This window comes from Linepithema humile, chromosome 2 (assembly GCF_040581485.1).
Source record: "Linepithema humile isolate Giens D197 chromosome 2, Lhum_UNIL_v1.0, whole genome shotgun sequence".
Taxonomy (NCBI): Eukaryota; Metazoa; Arthropoda; class Insecta; order Hymenoptera; family Formicidae; genus Linepithema; species Linepithema humile.
The window spans coordinates 1167400-1194289 of NC_090129.1; the positions used below are offsets into that span (position 1 = coordinate 1167400).

General features: G+C 39.0%; 6 protein-coding genes and 2 long non-coding RNA genes across 10 annotated transcripts; 4 read left to right on the plus strand and 4 right to left on the minus strand.

The window, feature by feature from the left end:
- Nucleotides 1–1559: 1559 nt before the first annotated feature.
- On the minus strand, nt 1560–14597 carry l(3)80Fj (lethal (3) 80Fj). The gene is made up of 13 exons (XM_012376255.2): nt 14491–14597; nt 14308–14410; nt 13171–13366; nt 12743–13091; nt 8848–12658; nt 6639–8124; nt 5899–6535; nt 5478–5822; nt 5101–5294; nt 4813–5024; nt 4481–4734; nt 4097–4318; nt 1560–3992 (listed from the first exon to the last, which is right to left on the minus strand). The coding sequence occupies exons 1-13, from the start codon at nt 14503–14505 to the stop codon at nt 3864–3866; spliced, it is 7953 nt and encodes a 2650-aa protein (XP_012231678.1). The 5' UTR covers nt 14506–14597; the 3' UTR covers nt 1560–3863.
- LOC136997725 (uncharacterized) lies at nt 14591–15272 on the plus strand. The gene is made up of 2 exons (XR_010888348.1): nt 14591–14921; nt 15013–15272. It is a non-coding gene; the product is annotated as an uncharacterized lncRNA (long non-coding RNA).
- Nucleotides 15269–16205, minus strand: LOC105677556 (uncharacterized). Its single transcript, XR_010888345.1, has 2 exons — nt 15978–16205; nt 15269–15776 (listed from the first exon to the last, which is right to left on the minus strand). It is a non-coding gene; the product is annotated as an uncharacterized lncRNA (long non-coding RNA).
- A 144-nt stretch (nt 16206–16349) lies between these two features.
- On the plus strand, nt 16350–17306 carry LOC105677557 (small ribosomal subunit protein uS12). Its single transcript, XM_012376257.2, has 3 exons — nt 16350–16472; nt 16678–16837; nt 16956–17306. The coding sequence occupies exons 1-3, from the start codon at nt 16469–16471 to the stop codon at nt 17221–17223; spliced, it is 432 nt and encodes a 143-aa protein (XP_012231680.1). The 5' UTR covers nt 16350–16468; the 3' UTR covers nt 17224–17306.
- Nucleotides 17307–17553: 247 nt separating this feature from the next.
- On the plus strand, nt 17554–19011 carry LOC105677607 (NFU1 iron-sulfur cluster scaffold homolog, mitochondrial-like). Its single transcript, XM_012376338.2, has 5 exons — nt 17554–17721; nt 17798–17866; nt 17984–18402; nt 18489–18592; nt 18676–19011. Exons 1-5 carry the CDS (start codon nt 17645–17647, stop codon nt 18895–18897), a joined length of 891 nt encoding a protein of 296 aa, XP_012231761.1. The 5' UTR covers nt 17554–17644; the 3' UTR covers nt 18898–19011.
- Rack1 (Receptor of activated protein kinase C 1) lies at nt 19005–20999 on the minus strand. Its single transcript, XM_012376337.2, has 5 exons — nt 20772–20999; nt 20278–20486; nt 19757–19963; nt 19466–19576; nt 19005–19364 (listed from the first exon to the last, which is right to left on the minus strand). The coding sequence occupies exons 1-5, from the start codon at nt 20878–20880 to the stop codon at nt 19047–19049; spliced, it is 954 nt and encodes a 317-aa protein (XP_012231760.1). The 5' UTR covers nt 20881–20999; the 3' UTR covers nt 19005–19046.
- A 159-nt stretch (nt 21000–21158) lies between these two features.
- On the plus strand, nt 21159–23577 carry FRG1 (FSHD region gene 1). The gene is made up of 5 exons (XM_012376335.2): nt 21159–21319; nt 21402–21478; nt 21568–21860; nt 22182–22381; nt 22569–23577. The coding sequence occupies exons 1-5, from the start codon at nt 21261–21263 to the stop codon at nt 22714–22716; spliced, it is 777 nt and encodes a 258-aa protein (XP_012231758.1). The 5' UTR covers nt 21159–21260; the 3' UTR covers nt 22717–23577.
- Nucleotides 22704–26873, minus strand: Shc (SHC-adaptor protein). Of its 3 annotated transcripts, none has more exons than XM_067348825.1 (12): nt 26707–26873; nt 26501–26594; nt 26148–26248; nt 25665–25735; nt 25517–25577; nt 25259–25432; nt 24986–25149; nt 24688–24905; nt 24438–24596; nt 24038–24165; nt 23840–23950; nt 22704–23721 (listed from the first exon to the last, which is right to left on the minus strand). In XM_067348825.1, the coding sequence occupies exons 3-12, from the start codon at nt 26244–26246 to the stop codon at nt 23587–23589; spliced, it is 1320 nt and encodes a 439-aa protein (XP_067204926.1). In that variant the 5' UTR covers nt 26247–26248; nt 26501–26594; nt 26707–26873; the 3' UTR covers nt 22704–23586. The 3 variants fall into 3 exon arrangements, with proteins under 3 accessions (XP_067204926.1, XP_067204925.1, XP_012231756.1); XM_067348824.1 differs by having other exon boundaries at nt 26440–26594; XM_012376333.2 differs by lacking the exon at nt 26501–26594.
- Between the last annotated feature and the right edge of the window lie 17 nt (nt 26874–26890).

The following is a 26890-nucleotide window of genomic DNA, read 5'->3' on the forward strand; positions in this document are numbered from 1 at the left end:
GCTGGCGGAAAGACAGTATTTGTTTAACCCAAGAGGGTTATCTGTCCTGTAAACAATTGACAATAAACACTTGTGAACGATGTTTCCTGTCGTTCTTCCAAGCTGCTGATGAAACCATCCACTTATGAGAAAGACACGTAAAGTCAAAAGTGAATTTATTACATATCTGGAAATTCAATTAAACTTATTTTAAAGCAATATGTAAGTCAAATTAATTAAAAAATATGATTTCAATATTTTTGATTCAAAAATAAGAATCACTGATAAGAATCACAAATGCATTTTTTTTATTACGATTGGGCGAACAAAGATTGAACTCTCGCGACCGTGAGTTAGCCTCCGGAAGCCGAGAAAGGGACACTAATTCCTTCGCGATCACGCAGGGAACATAAAGTGCCGCTTCCGGACGTAGTAAAGCGACATTTTCGCGCGTGGGCGACGGCGTGCTTTGAAGTGCAACAGCGTCGGCCGACGGAACTGCATAACCGTTCGTGCAGCTGTGCGCTTTGTCTCTGTATCTTTGCGTGTTTTTTTTTCTTTTTATAGCAAATGATTGCAATGGGCTGCCACAAGATTCGCTGTCGAACGATGTTTCGACACTACGGGATGCACTTCCATCAACGACGCGCGCGATTGTCGATCCGCCATTTCAAAGGAATTCCCGTTTTATCGTGCAATTTTTAGCATATCGCGCATATGTGCTCCACTTTTTGCAGATAAGCGAGAATTCATCGTTAATGCATATCGTTTAACTTTTTTAAAGTAACATAACGAGATTAGTCGTTGATAGTATTGCCACAGCAACAGTACAAGTGTTCAACATGTGATCAAAACATTTAAAGTTCTATATTATTTAAAAAAAGAAATACGTATATTAATAAATATAAATTATATTTGAAAAAAATATCTTGCAATATAAATCATTAAAAACTTTAAATAAAACAAAATACACTTCTCAAAAAATTAAAGAATTACTTGACTTTTGTTGAAAAGACAATTTAAAAAAAAAAAAAAAATTAAATTTTGTAAAATGCATTTAGAATTAAAGATTCGGAGCTTTAAATTACTTTTCTTAGAAAGCCGATATGACTTTGTTATAAAATAATAGCTATTTAAAAATTGTATTTTTTTTAATAAGATTAAAAAATTAAGTGGTTTTTTAATTTTTTTGAGAAATGTATAATTATTAATTTTTTATGATTACTATATGATTTATACATATTATCATTAAAAAGTTAGTTTAAACATCACGTAAACTATGTTATGTTTCCACTGACATTTTCATGATAATATAATTTATGTATAAATCATGTGAAATTAATAAATATTCCTGAAAAAAAAAGAAATAACAAAACATCAAAGTAAAATTCATGAATTTTTCACGAGCAACAAATTGCTATTTTTCGTACATTTAACTTCAAAATTTAAAAAAAGCGTAAAATCTTGCGAGTTTTGCAAATTCGCGTTTGAAGATTGTTACATATATCGTCCGCGTACATTGTCCTTTCGCAAAACATCATGGTATTTTTATCAAGAGGCTGAAATAAAATTCATAAACGTCAGGGCATCATTCTATTTATATCACATATAATCATGGCATACATAACTGATGAATATAAAATTATATTTAAAATGTGATAAATAAAAATTATATAATAGGTCCGTTAACATTAATGAAAAACAAAAAGAAAAACTTTAGCGCATCGATAGGAAGTCACCGCTAGTCACCGCTTGCCACCGCTTGCCACCGCTTGCCACCGCTTGCCATCGTCCTGTTTGACACTTTTCTATTACGTATTTCCGATCCGACATTTTACTGCTTTTTCCTCGGCATCGCTAGTTTGCTTATAACGCTTCAATAAAATATTTCATTGCGTGGAATTTATAAATGCAAATTAAGGCTTGAGACACTGATTCGAGTCTTTTAATTAAATTAATATATAATATAAAAATTTAGAAAATTACAATAATTTACCTTTCTTAAACAATATTCGTTTAAGAAAAAGCGGCTGCTAAACTCAGAATTAAGAATTTGTTATTAAGATTAAAATTACTTGTACTGAAAACCTTGAAAGCAAAAATCTGATTAGTACATCTTGTTCATAATTTAATTTTATTTGATGAATGAAGAAAATCAATCCGATATATTTATAGAAATTCCTCAAAGCACGGAAAAAAAGTAAAATACAAAACTCAATACTTCATTAGTAACGTTTAGTCAAGTATTACTTTTGATGCATATTGTTGCTTCTGATTCATTTTTCCTGCGTTTCAACGTGTTTGTCACAAAGGAGCGCTGATATTCAGCGCTGATATTGCAGCGCTGAGAAGAAATCCTCAGTTTTATCTTTGTGAGAAAAGAACAATTATCCATAATTGCGTCATGCAAGCAAAAACACTTCGATTGGTTGTTAGAAATTATATAAAAGTACAAAATCCTGCGATTATCCAACGCACATTTGAAAAAACTGTTACAACCGCGTGAACGCGATGGAACGCAGCGTGGATGCGAGCGAGTTGCGTATTGCGGAAATCGACAGATGCGAGATTTGATGTGGAGCGTAACGCCTAAAAAAGTAAAGAAATTTGAATAAATCGAGCCAGAAGTATCGCGGCATCCCGGAGCAACTTGAACCGACTTAATATTCTCTTTATAGGCAGATCCCCAATTTGATCAAATTCACCGAGCAATCTCGGACATATCCGTGTCATCAAAGTTTGCTCATATTCGAGATCTGCTGGCAACATTTATACCTTATATTTTCTGGAATATAATCTACGTCATTACACACATATAACTACAAAACAATATTGCAATAGTAAACAATTCATTGTCAATGTTCTCTCGAGGAATCTGTACGTTTCGCTTGCACTTTTCTCAGGTACTCAGTATAAGTGAACGTGCTTTCTCGGAATATAATTCATTTAATTACTTGGAATAAATAGCTGGAACGACAAAGTGCGGAAAACTATAAATTTTTCAGAGAGTACTTCTCGCGTGATTCCCTACAACGCAATTTAATGTGTAGACGAAAAAGATTGCCACATCGCGTAAATAAAATTCACATGACGATTTTTATCCACGATGTCGCGATTTTTTCCCACCATTCACATACTTGGTGCAAAAATACATAGAAAGTGCAAGCAAAACGGACAAATCTGTTAGAAATAAGCAAATAGTTTCTATACAGCCTGCCGCCACGTTGCTTATATTACGCGAATAATTAAATTGTTTTTCTCGATTTTCGAATTTAAAATTCGAAATTTTTATTTGTAAATTCTTTCATCGAATACTCTTTCTTCACGACGAGTGAGAAGAACCGCTTTCCTGATGCAGTATAATATGCGTAGTATGGGAGCGCAAAGAGTCCGTAACGCAATTTGTTTGATGCGTTTGTAAACAAAGCAACGGCTTAAATAATAAGTCTTATATCTCCAACAAGACGAACGCCGATAACGGATACCGACTGTCACCTCCGATCTCTCAGGTGTGAAGACACTCGTGCGAATCGGGGCGCAATTATCGACGTTCGAGTCGTTAGACGTCAGACTGTCGACATACGAATAATATATGAATAATCATAAAAAACATCTCTCGTAAAAGTATGTACAATCCTAGTTCGAATCGCTTGACACTCAGGATATTTTAGTTTAAGTAACTTGAATGCCATCGAGCGACTGTTGCGCTTGACGCATTTTAATTGCTTACCGAGATACAAGATTGAATGAGCTAGTTTGTCCATAATGTAATTGATACACGAACGATAAATCTCTTTCTTATAAGGGTCGGGCGAGTAATGGCGGATAATACGGTTACTGAAACGGGTATAGTGCGTAATCAGCCCCGGGAAGTACAATGTCTCTCACGTGAGTAGCGTATCGTCTAATTCCTCTATTTTGCCCTCCGGCTGGGAGAGAACTTTACGCAACACTTTGCTGACCACATCGGATAGAGACTCTCTCGCACCAGCGTCCAAGAAAGCCATGCAACGCTAAAAGAGAACAACGAATTGTCAGAAAAAAAAAATTATAAGAGAAATAATTATCTTACATAAATGACTTTAAAAATATAAAATAAATCGGAAAATAAACCGACCTGATGCTCTTCTTCGCCCTGCCTCAGCCGAAGCACCGCGATAAGCGCGAGTTCGCTATTCGCTTTGACGTATCCATTCTTCTCTTTCGTCCCGTTAACTAGCATCGGCAGAAGCGCTCTGAGCAGTTCGGGCGACATGTTCTCGGGCGGTATGTTGCGCGCAAGATGGATGCAAACGCGGGCGAGCAGCTGCTTCACGTCATTGCTGTTATTATTCATCGACTGAAATTCGAATATTGAGGTTATCGACGTTATAGTTTAAATATCATTACGCGTTTCTCCTTAATATATATATTCCGTGTTGCATATTTGTTTGCACTCCCATCAATTCTCGAACGGATATCTATTGTGGAAATTATATTTCTTTAAATACCAAACGCTTACCCTCACAAAAGGTGACAGAATCTGCTGCGGTATAGATTGCGACTCGTTCATGAGATACTGAAATAGGTAACCGCACGCTCGCACACCGTTCATGACTATCTGAACCCTGTCTGCGGCTAGATACGACAGTATCACCGTGCAGACGCGGTCCTTGTCTTTGGGATTGTACACCGTGATGGGCGATTCCTTCAACACCACGAACAGTGCAGCTGAACGTCCATGTCTGAGCATCCACTCAGCGTTAACATCGTTACCTAATCGAAGTAACACACGAGTAAAGAATTTCTGCAAGTATAAACTTGAATGGCATACTGTATTTTTTGTAGACTCACACAAGAGGTGATCGTTAAGTGCGATCGCTAATTGATCTGGATTCAACCACCGCATTAGAGCGCCGAAGCAACCAGCAACGGCGTTTCTCGTAACATCTTCCGGATGGCTAAGCATGCTGCTGAGCGTTGCGAAAACTTGTTTCTTCATCGGATCTGTCATTTTATCACCAGCCGGGGTCAGCACGCCTCTCAGAGCTTGCAGCATCGTTTCCCTTCACGAAAGTAAATATCAATGTTAGAATTCTCTGGTTCCCAAAAGTGTCCCAGTGTCAATAATATCGGGATTACCTTATCGCAGGATCATCCCCCGTTTTGATACCAGTGTGAAGTTCCGTGAATAAAGGATCGACGCGAGTGTGGATGACAATCAGGTTACTGAGAGCGTAAGCTGCCTTCAACCTGACCTGCCGATTGCTGTCGTTCAACGCCCTCAAGAAAGTGGTTTGCAATTGCGGTAAGAATTGTTTCAGCATAACGCCAACCTGTCGAGCGAGATACACTAATAAAAAATGCACTCTACTATTATGCGTACAAAATTTCGAGCCACAAAATCTTCTCTTTTCAAGTTGCTCGCTCCTCGGAATATCGCTTAGATACGATTGAATTAAATGATATCATTTTATACAGCATATATGATGAAATTGTACATGTAAACTGTTGAATACCTTTCCGAGTAATATCGCAAGTGTCTCGAGCACAGCCGCTTTGACGCTCCAGTTGAAACGGTCGCCTAAGATCCGAATAAGTGGACCGGTAATGTGCACGACACTTGGCTGCAACGCAGCCGCGCTGGACAATCTGATGACCTCGCCCAGGCCTTGAGCCGCGTGCTCTTTCGCGTCCGGTAAGCCGTTTAGTATAGCTTCTCTGAAGATCGGCAGAATCGGCGTGATTCCTTTGGGAAGACAGAATCCGGGCAACAGGTCCTGACCTTTTAAGTCAGACACGGCGAATCGTACGGCCTGCCTGATGTCCTGCACGTGCGCAATCTGCTGCTCGGACGACAGAGTCTGCGAGAAACGAGAAGCGACTTATTAATTTCGCGCAATGCTCTCGCAATAATTATTCCCGTCGCAGTTCGCTCACCTTGGTCACCGCGGTGAGCGCTTCCCAGCTCATTTGCAACACATCTCTGTCCTCGTCGGTGAATAGGTGAATGAGACCGCGCAGGAGTTGCGGCACGTACTGGCTATAATCGGCGCGCGTGTCGCGGCAGAACGCGCAGAGCAACGTCGCGGCGCTGCGCCGCTTCGAGAGGTCCTCCGCTCTTGTGGCCTCCATCAGTTGATCCATCACAGTCCTGACGCCTACTTCGTCGGTGACGGAAAGAACGACGGCCTGGCAGTACTCTAATTCCTGCAGCTCGTTCGACGTTCCTTGCGCGCTGGAAAGAGCAGTGAGCAACGCTGGAAGAATTCTGTGCAGAAACCTCGTCAGCGCTTCGCCCGCCACGCTGGCCAGTATCGACAGTGCTTTCGTGTTAACTGGCGGCGAGGCCAGTTGCGGGACTAGATACGGCAGTACGACGCGCGACTTGATCGCCATTACTTGGCGCAAACCGTCCAGGGTGTTTTCCGCCTCGGCCGGGTCCGGCGAGTTCAGCTGCGTCAACATCGCTGGCAGTATGTCGTCGAGCGCGCGAACGCCCACCGTCGAGTGCAAACCGTCGAAGGTCTTGGCCGCGGCTTGTCGCACTTCCGGCAGCGGATCGCAGAGCGCTTTCCTGAAAACAAGATTGATCTCTTCGTCTAAGCGTCCGGAGCTTTTTGCCGAATCCAGCAAAAATTCGTGAAATTTGCTATCGATCTATCCAGCATTGTACTCACCTCACTGTTGGCACGAGGCTAATAACGAAGGTCAGCACCATGTCTTTGTTGGTGCTGGCCATGATTTCTGACAGGCCTATGCACACGCCTTGGCGCTGATCGGCCTGATCGCTCTGCAGACCCTTCTCCAAAATCGGTATAATTTCCGGCAACACTCGCTCGCCCAATTTTCGAACGAGATCGCCAAGCGTTCGCGCGGCCACCTGCCTCTTGTCATAACTCGTACTCGCCAGGCATCCCAACAGAAGGGTGAACAGAGTCGGCAATATTTCTCGCAGTGTTCTTGGCGTATTCGTCACCACTACTTTCCAGACGTGAAGAGCAGCCTGGCGTACCATCAGTGCTACGTCCGACCGACCCATGTAAAGACCGGCTAGAACGCGGTTTCGTCTCTCGGCGCCTAGAGCGTTGATGATGGCGTAATGCGACTGTTCCGTGCCGAAATTATCGTCCTCGCTGGCCGTTTCGGTCGACATCTTGCCCGACACGCCGGAGATTCTGTACAGCAGATCGCCGAGCAGTTGCACGGACGAATATCGTATGCGCCAGTTGTCGTCGAAGAGACCCTTCTCCAGCTCCGGCAGCAGCAACATTATCGCCGAGTCAGCGTAAAGTGTGACGATACGTTGTCCCGCTCGCAGCGCGGTCTCCCGCACGTACTCGTTCTCGTCGGCCAACGCCTTCAGAATCGGGTTGATGATCTGCCCGATGTACGGCGTGAACTCCGTGGTGAACGCGCTCGGCATGTATATGAACATCATGATGTAGCCGTCCTTCACGTGGGGAGCGATGTCGGTTCTCTCGGCGGTGCTGATGATCTCGGGCATGAGCTTGTGCAGCTTTTCGACGCCGAGTCCGCGCACCACCTCGGACAGACCCTGAGCGGCGCCGGATCGGTCGACGCTGCTGGTCTCGGAGGTGAGCGTCTGCATCAGCCAGGGCAGCAGATCTTCAAAACTCGATTCGCCCATTCCGCGTACCATCGCGCCCAGCGCTCGTGCCGACACGCTGCGCACTTCTGGCACGGGATCGAGCAAGCTGGTCTTCAAACCTGGAATGATTGTCGGTAGATAAGGAGTCAGATCCTTTTGATCCGTTAGCGAGTACATGTTGCCGATGATCTGCGCGGCCATCTTTCTCGTCTCCGTCGAGCGGTCGAGAAAAGCGCGTTGCACGACAGGCATGATTAAAGCCAGTGAGGGAGCGTCGATGAAATGCACGAATTGCGTGTCCAGCAATGTTTGCAGGCAAGTGGCAGTTTTGTGTGACGGATCTTGCAGAGCTTTCAGCAATACCGGCACAATGGCTTGAATCTCCGGATTGCGAATAACGCTTCCGATAACTTTGAGCGCCTCCGCGCCAGCTTCTTGTACTTTCGTGTGGGAATCGCTAAGCACCTCTATCAGCTTAGGAACAATGCTCGGCAAACAGCTACTTAATTGTTTCGGCGCACAGTACGCCATTGCGCCGAGTAACTCGACCGAGCCTGTGAAAATAAAATATATGAAGTGTAAGTTTTAAATTAATATTCAGGCGTTTTATTATTAACATAGATTTTTTAGATTCTAAAATTAATTAAACATGAATAATAATATTATAAAATAATATGATAATAAATAAATCAAAAATCTAGTATTAAATTTTATTAATCTTCCACGTGCTATCTTTGTGTTTCAAAATTCAATACATTTAAAATTTAAAATTTAAAGCATCGAGTTAAAGTTTGAGGCTACAAAAAATTTTATAATATTATAATTCTATAAAGCATGATTTTTTGTAGTCTTAAACTTTAATTCGGTGCTTTAAATTTTAAATTTAAGTAAGTAACCATTACATGTATTGAATTTTACATATTGAAACACAAAGATAGCACGTGGAAGATTAATGAAATTTAACACCTGATTTTAAAAATAATTAAAATTTAATTACTTGAGATTGTTCTCTGGAGAATAAAAAACGAATTTTTTAGCCTGTTCTAATACAAATAAAATTTCGTTTTTAAAAACCACACAAAAAAGTAATAATTTAAAATCAATTTTTCACTTATTTGATACAAATAACATTGTCTCACATAAAATTGATAGATTTGTCATCTGAATTAAAAATATTTTCTCATGATATAATCTCCTGCAAAAAATATCTTTAATAGAAAATAAATAAAAAAATTGCTTCAATTTATTCGAATTAACGCAATATGTTACGAATTTACCTGTTTTCGTTCTCCAGGAATCTTCTTCGAGAGCTGCCAGCAGACTCGGCAGTACCAGTTTAACGCCATGGGCGGAAAGTTTACTCATAACTACTCTGGCAGTGTCATCAGTAGCGGTTCTCACGTACTGACTCGAGTCGCCGAAGCACAGCAACAAATGCGGTAAAACGTGAACGATGTAAGGCTCGAACAGCCTGCCGAGCATCGTGCACAGCATCTCGAAGGCGAACAACGCTCCTTCGCGGTGCCTGTAATTCTTCTTGTCCTGGATAGCGTTCGTCAGTTTGCTCATAATATCCAGCTGCTTCAAGGCGAGAATTCCCATACCTTTGATGAGACCCGCGAGTCCGTAGGCCGCGCCCTTGCGCTCGCCGTACTTGTCCGATTTGAGCAACTGGTCCATAAGATTGTCCACGATTTTCGGCGCGTCCTCCTTGATAGAATCCGTCAGATGCGGCAGACAATTGGCCACCGCCTCCTGCACCTGTTGCGACGGCGTGGAGAGCGCCGCGATGAGGCGCATCACGATCGGCTTGATCCGCGGATCGTTTTTGTCCAGATGCCTCGCCAGCGATCCCATCAGTATCACCACCGACTGTTTGATGGAATCGAAGCTGCCGATCTTCGGCGCCTTGTCCATAAAGTCCTCGAAGACCGGCAGAAGCGAGGCGATGTTCGCGCTGCCGTGCAGATCGACCGCCGCGACGGCCGCCGTCAGCATCTCGGTGCGCACCGATTGATTCCTGTCGCCCAGCCCGGTCAAAACGAAGAACTGGATGAGCCGGTGTATCGTGTCGGCGGTGAGGAACGGCGCTATCTGCGCCAGGGCGAGCGCGACGCCGCGCCGCGGACCCCACGTGTCGATCGGCTGCTCGATCACGCGGCCGAAGTCGTTCAGCTTCGGCGGGATCATGGCGAGTTTCTCCTGATAGAGCTGCAACAAATTGTCCAGCACGGACGGCGTTAAGTGCGGCACGCTGGCCAAGCTTTGCGCCAGCGCGTGAGCGGCCGCTTGCTGCACCGGTTCGACCGGATGAGCGATGTCCTGGATGAGTTCCTCGCAGAGGATCTCCGCCTGCGCGCTAAAGTCAGCCGAGTTCCACAGCTCGTTGGCGAGGATCTTGTTCTCGTCGTCCACGTCGAACCGCGCGATCCACACTCGTCTGGTGAGCCTGTCGAGCTGATCCTGGTCTTCCTTTTGCGACGGGAAGGCCTGACGTATCACCGTCAGCCCTCTGAGCGCCGCATCGCGCACGGTCGACAGCGAATTTTGCAGCGCGCCGATCAACGAGTCGATGTCCTCGCTGGTGGCGATCGCGGTGCCCGGCTGGCCGCTGCCCGACTGCGCGACATCCAGCAGCGTCGCCACCGCGTGCGACTGCACGCGGCCAGTCGTAGTCTCCATAAGCTCGATGAGCAAATCGAACATCTGCTTGCGCGGCAGGAGTCTGGGGTGCCTGATGTCCTTCAGGTCGTTGGTGCCGCTCCTCTGCTTCGCGTGCTCCTGAATCAATTGCAGTCCCTGCACGATCATGCCGTCGTCCTTGTACGACAGCAGGGTTTTCCTTATGAAAGGGAAAACGTAACAGAACGCGGGCGCCGTGAACAGCTCCTTCTTCTTGATTGTCACCGCGTAAATGAGGTTCAATGTCCTTTTCACCGCCACGTCGAGGTTCTCTTCTTCCCAGGCTGGATCCAGGTCGCATTGCGGCTGCAGCTGCCGTAGAGTTACGTGAGCGATGAGGTCGCCGAGGATCGCGCTGTTGTCTATCGTCACCGTTCGGCGAAGGGCCACATAAAGTTCCGACATCTCGGGAGCCGCCAGCGGAGAGCCCAGGTTCTTCAAAATCGGCGGCAGAAGGTCCTTCAAGTACAGGGACAGCTCCTGCCGATTGCCGCGTATCGAGCACGTCGTTAGAGACACGGTGTTGTCTATCTTGGCCTTCAGCTCGGTCAATCTCTTGCGAATGCCGTTCTCCTTCGCGATCTGCGCCTTCAGCGTCTCCTCCTGTTTGGGCGTCAACTTTGGCTCCTTTATCTTGCCCTCCCGCTTCCGCTTCTCGTACAACTCGCGCCTCAGTTGGAGCTCCTCCTGCTGCTCCTTGAACGAGTAGACCTTGCTTTCTCTCTTCATGTTCATAGAATTGAGAATATCGTTCTCGTCGTTGACGGGCAGCACGCTCTTGTCGTAAAGCTCGCCTTCGGGTGTGAGATACGTAAAATACTCGTCCTTGGTAACTCTCAAAATCTCCGGATCGTCCAGTTTACTCGTGACGTTCGACACCAGCGCGGGCAAGAAGGCGTCCGGCGCGAGCGACATAATCCTTATAAGCGCGTTTTCGTAATTCGGCGTCGGCTTGTAATTTTGGATCAGCATCTTCTTCACCTCGTTGCTGTAACTGCGTAGGAAATCCTTCGGTACGAGGTTGTAATTTTTAGCGATTTTGAACCACAGATTCGGCACAGCTTTGATCAGCGCCGGATGATGAGATGGAAGTAGAGCGTCTCTGGTTATCTGATAATTGGCCGCCTCGAACAAGAATGAACCCGAGCAAATGGCGAATAATCCGTCGGCGAGACACCTGCCGGTGATCTCTCCCATCGAAGATTCCTCCCTGGTTTCCTTGTCCGATTCCGATTTGATCTTGACGTTTTCCAAGAACCTGTTGAACTCCGTTAACAGAGCCTGCGCTGGTGCATAGCTGCTGAGATTCGTCAGAATCTTCTTGATCAACGGAGAGCACCGTTGCCTCGTCGTCGAGTTCGGAGCGGTGGCGCACGAAACAATCGCGCGGTGAATGCCGGTCAGAGCCTTCTCGTTCAGTCGATCGGAAAACTCGATAATGAGCCGTTCGCAGAGTAGCATGAGGTGGTACAGGATGTCGTCGCCGCACGTCGACAGGAACTTCTCCGAGAAGAATATCTGTTCGTCGATCGCGTTCCAAAGCACACTCTGCTTGTCGTTCTCGACCTGATCGGCTATTATGAATTTCAGCAGCAGATACGAGGCGACCAGGCCCTCGGTCACCGCCGTCGGCTGCGCGCACTGCTGCGTAGCTCGGGTTATCGCTTGCGCGAGGATCGGCGCTATCACTCCCGAGTAGGAAGTGGCGGAGATCGAGAAGAACAATTTGATATAAGCGGTGCGCACCGCGGCGGTGGACGTCTTCGCCGCCATGCCCTTCTTGAAAGCGTCCACCACGAGTTTCGGCACGCTGTTCAACTTTTTCGACCACAGCGTCATCATTTCGAGGGCGTGTATCAACGTTTTCTCGTGGACCTCCGTCTCGAGCACTTTGACAAAATGCTCGCAGGCTGTTTCCGCCAGTTTCTGCACGCTGCTGCCCGACGCCACGTTGTAACTGAGATTGCCGGCGCCTTGCAGCACGGAGATCTTGTGAATCACGACCGTGAGCTTGCCCTCGGATCCGTGAAACACCGCGAACACGGACGACAGCAATGTTTCCAAAGCCGTCGTGTCGGAGCATTGCATAGCGAGTTTGCGGCAAGCCGCGACCGCTTCGTCGCGAACTAGATCCTCCTTAGAATGCAAATTGGCGAATAATCCTTTGCTGATCTCCTGACAATATTGACTCAAGTCGAGACTTAATCCATTCAGAATGTGACCAACCGATTCGATTATGATCTCCGGGTTTCGCAGCATAGCTTTTTGCAAAGCAGGAAGCAACTGGGTCTTAAATTCTTCGTGACTTAATCTCCGAAGAAGCGGCGCAGCCACATCGACTACATATAAATCCGGTTTCTTCTTACAACTGATCGCCACTTTTATAAAAACGTCTATCATGTTTTTCTGAAAAATTTATTTAGCGATACACATAACGATACACTGTTCAGAAAAAGGATTGATTTAAATTGATATTATTTGCATGCTTACCTTTAAGCAGTGTTCCACTAAATCGTCCCTTTTCATGGCGACTAAATATTTTGTAAGCAAGCTGGCTAGGATAATCACGCCATTGCCGATCTCCAATTTTGTTAAATTAGCCACATAAAAAAGTTCTATACCATATACGTCCTTAATAGTTGTCCATTCGCGTGCGAGTAATGTATACACTTTCTCCGAGAGTTTCTTATCTGTGGACGCTAAAGCTGCAGCAGATAAATTTGCCTGTGCCTCAATAAGTCGTAATAAAACAGTAATCTCCCACATCTCAGTATATGTATGAAGAATGACTAAAGTCGACCATTGCAGTGCAATATATGCAGTTCGAGCGGTATTTAACCTGAAAAAAAGCATAAAGATCATCATTATATATCATTATGTGTAAATGGAGGAAAATTAATTCCCAATATATGACTTACGTTGCAACTACATTCTTATGCCAAGTGGCTTGCTCTGAAATTACAGTTGTCATATATTTGATGGTAGCCTCCGGTTGTTTTTTAAGTAATTCCACAATTAGATTTTTCACGTAGGACTGAGAAGTACTGTCCTTGTATCTATGTAAGGTGATTGATACCACCTTACATATGCCATTAACAATTTTCTCATTAATGCCTGCAATAATTCATAAATCTTACATGTGAATATACTATCGACCTAAAATATATTATAATAAGATTCCAACACTTGACAACAAAATAAATAACATGTATTTTTGACAAAAAGACTTTAACTTTCAGACAACTGAACGTAAATCTTTTTAGAGATAAATATAGCATCACTGCTTCATGCACAAACATATTTGACAATTGAGAAACTTTATATAAACATATTTAATTCTGTTTAAATTATAATCATTTCTACAAATCAAAAATTATTATCACAAGTCCAGTTAATTATTGCTCCAATTACTTTTCATTGGCATTATCAAATTATACGGTTATATGATCAAAATGAAAGAAATATAAACTTGAAATGTCTTTTGTAAAAATCATATAATATACATTACAAATATCAAAGAAAGTGAATTAAAAATATTCGCAATAAATAATTTACTCCAGCTAGAATGTTTCCTTTATGCATATTCATACACATGTATTCATATATGTGTATTAAAATATATGATTCTATAGACTGTCATATGTCTCTAGATTCATTCAAATTATGCTGTTTTCCATTGTTAACGCTTTCATTTCTAACATAAGTGTTTTCAAAGTAAGACTTTGAGCTCACTCACATAATATCGTTATTTAACAAATATCAACCAAATTAACATGTAATAATACTCTTTTGCGTCTTTTATGAACTGGTCAGATTTTAATTACAATAAATTGACGCTGGAAAAGCTACTCCAACAATACAATTACAAAACAATATTGTAAAGAAGTATACTTGAATGTCCAACGTGTGCCATTTTGTCAATGCCATATGTAAATCATAACGCAAAATAGCAGCATTCGAACGAGATACTTCTTCTTGTCTTCATATTGTTTTGAAACGTGAAGAACATTTATCTCTTATCAAAAAAAATAATACGTTTTTCTACGATTTCTTACCGGGATTTGACAACACGTTGACGACATTCTGTAGAATCTCACGCCGCTCCTTTTTGCTAGCGGTCTGAATTCGATTTGGTAGATCCTTCAAAGCTTTTGTTAGCTGTAACAGAATATACTAATTATAATACGTAATGGCAACGATAATGTAATATTTTCTCTCGTTACACGTGACTCGCTTACCTCCACATCCGCCATATTTCTTCAAAAACCGGACTGATTCCAAAGCGCCGCACTTCGCGAGCACATCGCGAGTACGTAGCTACGCCAGTGACGCCAGATTTAAGACGCAGCGGTAAGCAGCTGAGGGAGGGAATATTGCACTACTGCACATATGTATTGCACTTTCTGTACTTTTCTCTCTTCTTTCTCACTCTAATGCTTACTTGTAATTGGCTTAGTTTACACCGATTGTTTAGTACGCGTACCAAGTATTAAATCTGCTTCTTTGATTGGTGTAGATGTTACACTAAACAATTTATACCTATCGAAGAAGCAGATTTAGTACTTGGTACGCGTACTAAACAATCGGTGTAAACTAGGCCATTGTCTCGTCGGAAAATACTGGAAAATACAGTACTGTTACACAGAACAGACTTGTGATAGCAATCAAGGTATTATCAAAGCATATGAAATTATTTATCATATTAAAGATGTCGCACATTATTGAATAATAATAGGTCTGTTTTCATTTCATTTCACAAGATATTGATCCATGTGTGAACATGAATGACAGAAATGTTTAATCAGATAGAAAGGACATAATATATGTATTCATATAATTAAATCTTAATCTTTATTTAATCAAACGTGTCATTTCTAAAAATGTATACAAGTATATAATTATAATTAACGTATAATGTCTGTAAGTTAGACAGGATATACAAGTTATAACTTAAGATTCTGCACTAAGTCATAATTTCCTAAAACAATTCTAGAAATAAAATGAGAAAATCAAGGATAAAGGTAAGGTTTTTATTTATCTGGTGAATGAAATTGTGATAAAATTAACTGTCTTATTAAATCATTCCTCTCTTGCTGTATTCTATTGCTTTCTTCTAGAGTCTCCTTTACTTGATTAATTAAGTCCATCTTTCTTTCTTCTATTTCTATTTGTTTCTTATTAGGAGTGTAAAATAATTTGTTTTTACTCTCAGGCGAAAACTTGGTGCTATCAAGATCAGAAAAAATTTCTTGGAATGTCTTATAATATTCCCAAGACACACGTCCTGTAGCGCTTTTCCTACTATTTTCTCTGATTGTTTTGTATGTCCTCTTCATGTTCCTCATCTTTCGGTCCAATATGTCCTCGTCTATGTTTATATATCCATGTCCTTTTAAAATTTGCGCAATTTCCGACCATAACAACCTTTTCTTCACTTCTGGATTACGAAATTTTTCCTTCCTTTCCAAGTAAGCCTCAAGAAAGAGCTTTGTTGCCTTTTTGGTCCACGTGAAATTGTTCTGTTCTATAAATATTATGACAATGTTATCTTATGGTCAGAAAATTCTAATGTGATTAATGCTACAGTTATATATATATATATATACCTAGTTTAAACATAATAAATTCTCTACTTCAATATTATTATACAAATTAAATTAAAACATTTCATAGTGTACGAAAAGTGTACATTATTTTAAAGTATAAAGATATAAAAGAAAGATACCTGCATCTTCCAGAACTGTAATCAGTATAGACTCATTTGCTTGTTCTCCCATAATAATGGTAAAACAAATTTGAATATGGAAAATAAATTTGTGTTGAAGATATACAAACAATTGGGCAACAGTTGATTGAACGTTCTGAGCGTAAAATGATCACTCAGCGTTTTCGGAATTCACTCGCAAAAATGGCGTTTGTTCACTAAACGTGTTGCGGCGATAGCCATGTTTATTGAAAGGTTAGGCATATCGTTTATATTTTTTACACTAACGGAGAATTTACATCGCCTCCATTTTTCAATGCGCGACATTCGATGTCCAATAGCAAAACTTAATTTCTAGGGACAAAAATGTTGTCGCTATACAATTCATTATTATTTCTAAAAAAGCGAAGGACTCTGATTGGCCATCGCGTTCTATGTGCAATAGGCATTACGATTTGCACTTCCGCTCATGGATGATCGCGTTTTTCCGGTTGTAACATATAGCAGGCAACATGGGTATGTCATGTGCTCTTTCAGTATTTTTATATTATTTAAAATAATAATGATAGAAAATCAAAAATTTTGTCTAAGGATTTGTCAAAGTGTTTGGCGCAATATTTTCTGTGTCAAAATGTTATCGAAAAATGTTGAACGAAATATATTCGCACAAATATGTGACTAGTTGAACATAACCAAGTTACTTACCGTCTCTGCTTTACAGGCAAGCCCAGAGGTCTTCGCACGGCGCGTAAACATGTGAATCACAGACGGGAGCAGCGATGGAACGATAAGGACTACAAAAAGGCGCATCTTGGAACCAGATGGAAGGCTAATCCCTTTGGTGGAGCTTCCCATGCTAAAGGCATTGTTCTAGAAAAAGTGTATGTAATAACATTTATGATTATTTATAAATCTTATATATCGAGTTTGTTCACGTTAATATTTTATCAATATTATTATCAATACCTATTTTATCATTATCAATGTTTTGTTCAATAGGGGAGTAGAAGCTAAGCAACCAAACTCTGCCATTCGTAAGTGTGTCAGGGTACAACTTATTAAGAATGGCAAGAAGATCACAGCCTTCGTACCGAGGGATGGTTGCCTCAACAACATCGAGGAAAATGACGAAGTTCTAGTGGCAGGTTTCGGTCGTAAAGGTCATGCCGTCGGTGATATTCCTGGAGTGCGCTTTAAAGTGGTGAAGGTGGCGAACGTTTCTCTGCTCGCTCTTTACAAAGAGAAGAAAGAACGTCCAAGATCTTAAATTATCAACTTCCAACCATCTATGAATGTATATAAATATGAACATGAGTTGAAATAAAGACGTTTTTTTGTAATTCTAATAAATGATTTCATTGCTGACAAAATTTCCACACAACTATATTTTTAGTGTCTAATCTACTATTAATTTTCTTATATTTAATATTTCCTTTTTTTCAAAACTTAAAAAATACCAAATTAGTAGACGGTTCTAATAAGTGATAAGTACAGTTTGTTTTTTTCACGTTGAAAATATGCATAATATGCTTCACATTTTCAAATTGTGTGCTGCCATCTTTATAAAATCCGTATTTAGAACTCGAGAAGGTTATGTATAAGATCTTCTCGCGCATGTCATTTAATGACAATATGTCCTGTCAAAGAGAAAAGAGATTTTTAACAATTTAAGACGTCAAAACACAGCCATGGATAAGATCTTTAAATCAATTCATTCAAACCGGCCGGCATTATATAGAACTTTAACCAGTGAGCAATGCATGCAGTAAGTAATCTATCTAAAAAGTTTTCTCTATTATATTTTCACTGATATAATTTGAAGAACATGTTACGTTTTTCAGGACATCAAATAATGTAAAGCGTTGTGTACCTGCTGCTAACAGAATGTTATTAGCACAAGAACATTCAACGTAAGGCTTATAATCTTTTTTTTCATATGAATAGTATACACGATCAATTTTATACACATTGAACTATACAGATATTTTTTGTGTAAATTAATTATATATATAAATAAAAATTTTCAGGGCTTTCTCTACTGGTGTCAGGCACTTGCATAGTAGCAGTACACCAATTTGTGTATTATCTACCAAACATAGGCCTATTATATCGAACCAGCAAAGGCGCAACATGTTTATTCAAACACAAGATACACCAAATCCAAATAGTTTGAAATTTATTCCCGGAGTACCTGTATTGGGAGAAGGACGCACAAAAGATTTTCCAAGCGCTAAAGATGCCTTCTGCTCTCCACTTGCAAAAATGTTATTTCGCGTAGAAGGAGTGAAAGCAGTATTTTTTGGACCCGATTTCATCACAATTACAAAACTTGACGAGGATGTGGAATGGAAGTTGTTGAAACCTGAGGTATTCGCTAACATCATGGATTTCTTCGCGAGTGGGTTACCAATCATGGATGAAACCTCTCAACCTGCTGCAGATACACGTAACAGTTCATATTAATTAACTTAATTTTATAAAATATTCAAAAGAAAATAGAAGACTGATTATATTCTATTTATATTTTTACAGAAATTAATGCAGAGGATGATGAGATTGTTCAGATGATAAAAGAATTATTGGATACACGAATACGCCCCACAGTACAAGAAGATGGTGGGGACATTGTATTCATGGTAAAGTATTTCAAACCTTAAAGATAAAAAAAAATTGCATTTTTTTCAAACATAATAAATAAATAATCTTACGATTGCAATAGGGATTTGAGGAAGGTGTCGTAAAACTGAAAATGCAAGGTTCCTGTACCAATTGTCCGAGCTCAGTGGTAACACTAAGGAATGGTGTGCAAAATATGATGCAATTTTATATACCCGAAGTACTTGGAGTTATTCAAGTGGAGGATGAAGCGGATAAAATCACTGAAAAGGAATTCCAGAAATTAGAGCAAAATATTAATAAAAAGGAAGCAAAAGACAAATAGGTCGTCGATGTAGACGACAGTGGAGATTTGTACGTCCACTGTCTTGTAAAATTTTATACATTATAAATGTATGTTGCTTAAGATATGTATATAAATATAAAATAGCGTTGAAAATTTTGATTACATTTTTATTATACAAAAATTACATTTTATCGGCTGGACACAGACACTTGCCAAACGCGGATGGTATTGTCGGAATACCCAGCGAACAGCGTCTGTCCGTCAGTAGACCAAGCGAGAGACAGACACAGGGGCGGCTCCGCTTTACTGGTCGCGGACACAACCTCTGGTTTCAGTTCCTCGACCATCTCTTTGGTCTCAAGATCCCAGATCTTGATCCATGGCCCGAAGGCGGCGCAGAGCCAGTAGCGGTTAGGACTGAAGCACAATGCCGTGATAATGTCATTGTGATCTAAAGTGTGAAGATGCTTGCCGTCGTTCAAGTCCCACAACATGGCTTTGCAGTCCTGGCGATAAAAATAATATAAATGTTTAATTTCGACTGATTTAAACAATCAAGTTTATGCGATTGATGCGTTTTAAGTAGACGAGCTGGAGAAATACGTACTTTGCCGCCGGATGCGCAGAGCGAGCCATCGGGCGATACTGTGACAGTGTTCAAGTATCCAGTGTGGCCACTGTGGTTGATCTTCAGTCTGCAGTTTGTCAAGTTCCAGACCTGTAAAACGCGTGAATTGTTAATACATTCTTTTATTGTGCAATCATACGTATAATACGAATAGTACATCAGTCCCATATCCGAAAGCACTCATGGATATATCATGCTTTGTAGTTTTACATCATTTCTATAAAAATATTGTCTCATGTTAATGAATTTCTTTAGATGCAGGCTTTTTACCTTGACAACACGATCCCAGCCCGCAGAAACAATAATGGGATTTGCGTGATTGGGAGAGAAGCGCACGCAGCTGACCCAATCTGTATGTCCATCATCTTGGATGGTGTATTTACATTCGGCCAATGTATTCCACAGCTTAATGGTCTTGTCTCGCGAACCAGAAACGATTTGACGATTGTCCACGGAGAAAGCGACGCTCAAAACATCCTATATTGACGAAAGCAAAACTCATAATGAATTAACAAAGCCATTTATATATTCTCATCCCAACCTGTAAATATCACAGGAATACTTACGTCACTGATTCAATCAGTGCCTACCTCTTCTATTTGTCAATATAAAAAAAAAATAAAAAAAAAAGCTTCAGTACATTTTCGGCAAGACTATTTCTTTCTTTGTAACGAGAATGAAAGATCATCGTTGCAAAGTAGTACTTTGCAACCTTCTTCATATTCTTATTACAGAGTAAGAAAACTTTACGAAGGAGCGCATTGGAAGTACGTGGAAGAGCGAGGTCACACCTTGGTATGGTCTTCGAATCTTCTTGTTGTTCTACCTGCTGCCAGATCCCAAAGGCGCAGGGTCTTGTCCCAAGAACCGGACAGCGCGTAGTTTCCATCGGACGAAAGAACCACGTCGCTTATGAAATGAGAATGACCATAAAGACGCTTCTGCGGAATACCATAGTTGGCCTCGTCACGTGTCAATTTCCACACAATTAGAGTCTTGTCTACAATGAAAAAACATCGATAATATGCTGTTATAATTTTTAAAGTTTTAACTCTTAAATCATAAGCAGGAAAACAAATTATAATGAACAGATGGAATGCCTTGATGCGAACAAAGTTAAAGTCACGCGGTACACATTAGCTATATTCCGCTTCGCAACATGATAAAATCATGGTAAATCATAGCAAATTATATTATCAAGTTAAAGTAGATAAGAAAAATCCGTGCAACATGAGAAATTAAAAATGCGGGAAGGAGAAGCGGCGTTTCGAAGCCGAATACTAACCACGTGAAGAAGACAAAATCATGTCCGGATATTTCGGATTCGTAGCGATTTGCGTGACCCATCCATTGTGGCCGCGAAGCGTGCCTCGTAGTTGTAGAGTTTCGGTCATTTTGAAGCGTTTCCAAACAGACTATATCGTGGATTCAAACGGATTCTTCTGCACGAAACACGTTCGGTCGAATACCGAAAGAAAAGGAGCGAACCTTGCGCCACTCGCGTGCGTGTCGTTTGCTCGGTGTTCCTAAATACATTTTAATGTTACACTGTTCATTTGATGAGTTTTGGAACGCAGAAAAATTTAATTTATTCCAGATGTATAATTGGTGGACTTTTTTCGTTTTGTCCAAAAACGAATTCGGAACACATTGCAATTAAAAAAAGATGAGTTGTCATTCTATGTTATAACCGATAGTTAACACAGCTGACTCTTTTGTTGGTTATCTTGAAAGCGTCAGGTGTCTTACATCAAATTTAGTGAAAACAGCAAGAATGTCAGAATACGACAAAGTAAAGACTGGAAAATTAGTACTGAAAGGTGAAAAATCAAGGTATCTTTACATTTTCTATATTTATTTACATTGTTTTATTTAAGAATGTAACATTTTACTTATGTATCTTTCTATTCATCAGACCGAAAAAACGAAAGGCTAAGAGACAAGAAAAGGAGCAAGATGCAAATGTGGAGGACAAGGACACTATTGCTCATGGTACTTATTTCTTTATTAGAATTTATTTTTAAATTTATAAACACATTGTATGTTTTAATCATCAATATAATCTGTAATTTATTTTATAGGAGGATGGTGGAAAGTAAAGAATACATATGAAATCACAGGGACGGTAGCCATAGAATTTGGGAATCAAACTTATATGAAAGCCTTGGATAATGGACTATTCACTCTTGGCATACCGCATGATGAAGGTGATGGTCCATCGCCGGAAGAAATCTTAACGTCATTTCCCATAAGCGAGACTAAGATTGCTTTAAAATCAGGGTATGGAAAATACCTGGGTGTTGATAAAAAAGGTGTTGTTATTGGACGGAGTGATGCGGTAGGCCCAATTGAACAATGGGAACCAATTTTTCAGGTATTTTTCTCAGAAGTATATCAAAATAAACACAAATATTTAATTTATTGAAATTATCTTTTTATATTATTTTTTAAAAGCAAGAAAATTTCCGATTTATTTTCTAAAATTTTTGTATTACATCTAATTTTATTATATGAAAATGATACCAATTGTTTTTAACGTAGAGCAATTGTAATGCTTCTTGCTATCTATTAATACACAAAAAAAGTTGTCAATCTGGCTTATTTCTATAAATTAAACATTTATTATTGTATGTGAAAGCATATTTATACAAATTTTCTGTTAAAAAATGATTGAATTTGCATTTTTGCATTCTAGGATGGGAAACTTGCAATATTGAATAATACAGGATGCTTTATGTCACTTACAAGTGATGATGATGTAGTTTGTCAAAATAGAACAGCTGGTACATCAGAGTTTCTTGTTATAAGAAGTATAACACAACGTTCTCAAAGCCCTAGCAGAGATATTCCAAAGGAAGAACAAGGCTCACTTGCAGATGTTGAAGTAAATTATGTGTGAGTATAAAATTTTATCAATAGTTTATGTAATTATATCATTTGTGATATTAACAAGTATCTATTTCAGTTCAAATTTTGTCACATTTACTTGAATATTTTACTATTTATCTAGTATCTTTCTTACTCCAAATAAAATGATTAGAAGCATATTTTTTAATATAAAAAAAAATATTTAATTTTACAGACGAAAGTTTCAAAAGTTTCAAGACAAGAAGTTAAGGATAAACAAGTCAAATCGTTCCGAGTTAGCAAAAGCGAAAGTAGAAGGAAATTTACACGAAACTTTGTTAGATAGGAGAAGCAAAATGAAGGCAGATCGTTATTGTAAATAAATTTTTACTTAATTACACACCGATGTCATTATGTTACTTAACATTATAAAACATAATTGTAAGACACTGGTCCCGCACATAACTATGATAGAAGCGACAAAATGTGCCCATTTTTATTCTTGTACTATACATCGACATATATTGGTTTTTCGTATGTCACAAGTTATAATAAATTAATTTTACTTTTTTTTTATTGAGAAAAATATTGAAAATATTAGCCTCGTTTTGAATACCTTTTTTTTTTTCATTTTTTTTTCACTTACTTTCTTTAACATCAAGACTTGAAAGATATAATACACGTTATATCATACTGTATGAAATTATATTTATTACAACATCTAATTCTGCATGAGAGACCGGATTGCAACAATGTGTTCAATATAAAATGCATATTACGTAATACACTTTAATGATATACTCTAAAAAATATAGTTAGTTATGTAAAATTTACCTACGTATATATATATAGATCTTAAGTAAATTGAGAATCATAGGCCAGGCAATATTTTATACATAAAATCGATATGGGCTTAATTCTTATAAATTAATAGAAACTGGAATGTACTTAATTCCGATAAATTAATAGCAATTATACAAAATTACTTTGGCTGGGTTGGCACGTTTTATAAGGATTCACAGAGACACGTTCTCATAAATTATCTATTCATATATAATAGAAAGGATGAACAAATGCATATTTTTATGGATAAACAATGCATACGTTTTACGTGAAGAAACTCATTTTGAAAAATATCACAAAAAGCCAGACTTGACAAAGATTCTCGCATGTACACACGTTCAAAATATACTATTTGGAAAATCGTTGCCAAGTCTATGTCCTCAATTATTATTCAATGTTGTTGTATAAAATTAATAATTTGTATGCCTGGGGATGGGATAACGCAATACTAAAACACTGTCAGCCGAAATAATTGGCAATACATTGTCGCAGTGATGGTTCACTAAATGGCTCACACTGTCAAATACACGATCTTTTGTGCGAACCTGTAAAACAAAAGTTTATGCCCTTATTTACACGTAATATTTATCCAAATTTTATCAAAGCACGTGATAAAGAAATACGCATTAGTGATTCTCATATATTGTTTTATGCGATACTTACAACACCTTCAGGATCGATTAGTAATAAATGCTTTGGGGTACCATTATTCATACCAGTCAGAACGTATTGACCAGGAGAACCTTGTGATTCCCGAACCAAAAAGTCGCCATCCTTAAAGCGAAATCAGTTTGTAAAGATAATTTATATATTCGATGATTCATATTTCATTCATACTCTGTTAATGAAATATATACTTACTCTAGTAAGCATGGATTCCGCTTCAGATCGACTAACACTTCCGTGAAACCAAATTTCTTGCTTTAATTGATGCTTTTGCGATCGGGGACTTAGTCTACTCATGTCAGATATGGCAGAACTGAATGGCTCTAAAATTCGTAAAAATAGCATTTCAGACAAGTAATAAATCATAAGAATAAATATAAATCAAGATTTAAATATAAAATATTAAATAGAGATATTAAAATAAATCTCTTCCTACATTTCTGATTGCAATGTGCACATGATAAAGAAACCAAAGAAGAGAAGCCTACAAAATTAAAGTCCATAAATTTAAAAAAAAAAAACGAGATTAACAGTCGATAAATTTTTGAATAAATATATCAAAAGTAAAAAAAGTAACATACTGAATGACACCTACGCATGTCAAAAACATCAAACATTGACGCTGGATCACGATGATTGTCTCTGTTTGCAGCTATGACACTGTCATTAACGTAATTGTGCTCAGGCATAGCATTTAAATTCGTCGATGAAGTTATAGCACCGTCAGAATTTAAATCAATGAGATTCTCAGTTTCTGTGAAAAAAAAAAGATTAAAAATTATATATAAAAGAAATAACTATATTCTACAAATGGGTTCTATCGTTCTTTCGGAAAAAAATTTTACCAGCCCATTGTCTGTCAGCAGTAGAGGAAAACGAATCGGCTGCAACATTTTGTGCTTGAGTGCGTGACGCATGATTTTGATGATGCTTCAGATTAGGCAGAGTGGATGCTGTGTTAGGCAAAGGGGGTACTGGCGGCGGGCCAATATCTGGCGGTACTTTCCCTGGGAGATCATTGTAATAATCTCTATCTGCTTCTCTGACGCCGTTTAGCACGGGACTGCAAGCAGATACAAGATTAGAAACCAGAATGATCATAATTCCAGATTGATAAATGTATACATCTTTTATCAAATTTACTGGAGAGAGCTTGGTTTTGTGAGGAATTCTTTGAACCTAAGTTCAAACGCTTGTCCAATGGTGGATATAACATCTTGCGCCAAGCCATTTGCGCATTCAAGCACGTAACACGCACGCCATTCTTGCATATTTTTGGCGACGTATGCAACAAAATCCAATATTTCCTATTACATAATAAGGTATAATTTGAAAAGTATAATACAACTGACGTACAAATATCAATGTTAAAAGTTCTACACAAATTATGTTACATATTAAAACATGTATGATTACCGTATCGCCACCCGAAGCGAAAGATATACGTGGCATGTCATGTTTGGCAATAATATGTCCAGTTGATATATTAGTTAAGGATAAACTGCAACTACTGATGGTTAAATTAACGCTAGCGGTGGTATGCTCCATGCGAGGTTTGTCCGATATAGCCCTCAACACTTTTTTATCAACCTGTTTGGAAGAAACTTGATAAAAATTGCAGATCCAAATAGTTAATTGTAAATGTAATAATTTTCTGTAAGATATATACAGTACCCTTCTCTTTTTGTCAGCAGATTTTAATCCAGCAGCTTCACAGACTCTATTTATACATTCCCTAAAATAAAATTAAAAATTTTTTAAACCAAATAATTAAAAATACTTATAACAATATAGTAAACTGTACAATGCTCGACAAACTTACTTAGCTACAGATGAACGTGTTTCAAAATCTAAACTTTTCATGGACGTGTACACTTCAAGACATCCAATGTACTGTAAAGATACAAAATTAGAAAAAATCAATAAATGCAATATAAGTTGAATAAGCAAATTTCTTTCTCCATTGTAATACTTAAAATTAATCGCAATTTTTAACTGATTTTTTTTTCATTATGTTTATTGCTCTCCCTTCCTTTTTGCCAATCTTTTCTCTATTTGTAGTTAAAGCTTGATGTTTTGCTTATAATTGTATAAGAGCTTATAAGATATATAAGAGTAAAATTTATCATAAAATAAATAGAACATTTAAGATAGTAAATAGATAAAAGATGATGGAAAATTCTTAACATCAGTTTGACGCCTCCCATATTCAAGAGTTAAAAATAATAAATGTGTATTATAAATGTTTATTTTAATTAAAATAAAATTTTTATTTTTAACAAATTATAAAATATAGATAACACACCTTCACTGTATAAGTAATCCCTTCCTTGCTTACTAGATTATCTGGATGCAACCACCCTCTGGCTGGCTTACTTATAAAACTGCTACCACCTGCTGCCATTGCTAAATTGATATACAAAAATCATACACCATTTTTTTTAAATATACATATAAATTGACTAAGCTATATGGTTCATAAAAAAAAGTATTCAATCATGCAAGATCATAGAAAAATGAGCATATATACAATAATTTAAGAAATCAATTTAAAATTGTACAAGATGACTAACAGGATGGAAGAAAACATTAGTCACCAAAGGATTAAATTTCACGATACAGTAATGTCCGGTGAATGCAGTAGAATAAATTTCGTACTATTGTTAAATTGTCATTTAACAATGCTCTTGCAATTTTTGGAGCAAATGGAAAATTGCTTCGGTTTAATCACATCAAGATCCCAAAATAAGGACTAGAAATTGCAATATTTTATGCATTGGTCACAAATCACGCCCAATGGAATGACTTTTTTAAACTATTAACGTCAAATCACAATTCATCATTATCAGAATATATAATTATACCTAAGAAATGGTGACTAAATCATCCACCAGCGATCCGATTGTTTATTACTGGATCAATGACGTGTTAAACATTGCACGAAAAACTTCTGGCCACTACATGTCACCAATGATTCTGATGTCTATTGAGTCCATGAGATGGCTCATTGACATGATAGGCGTGAACTAAAGCGTTATTAGGTCCGTA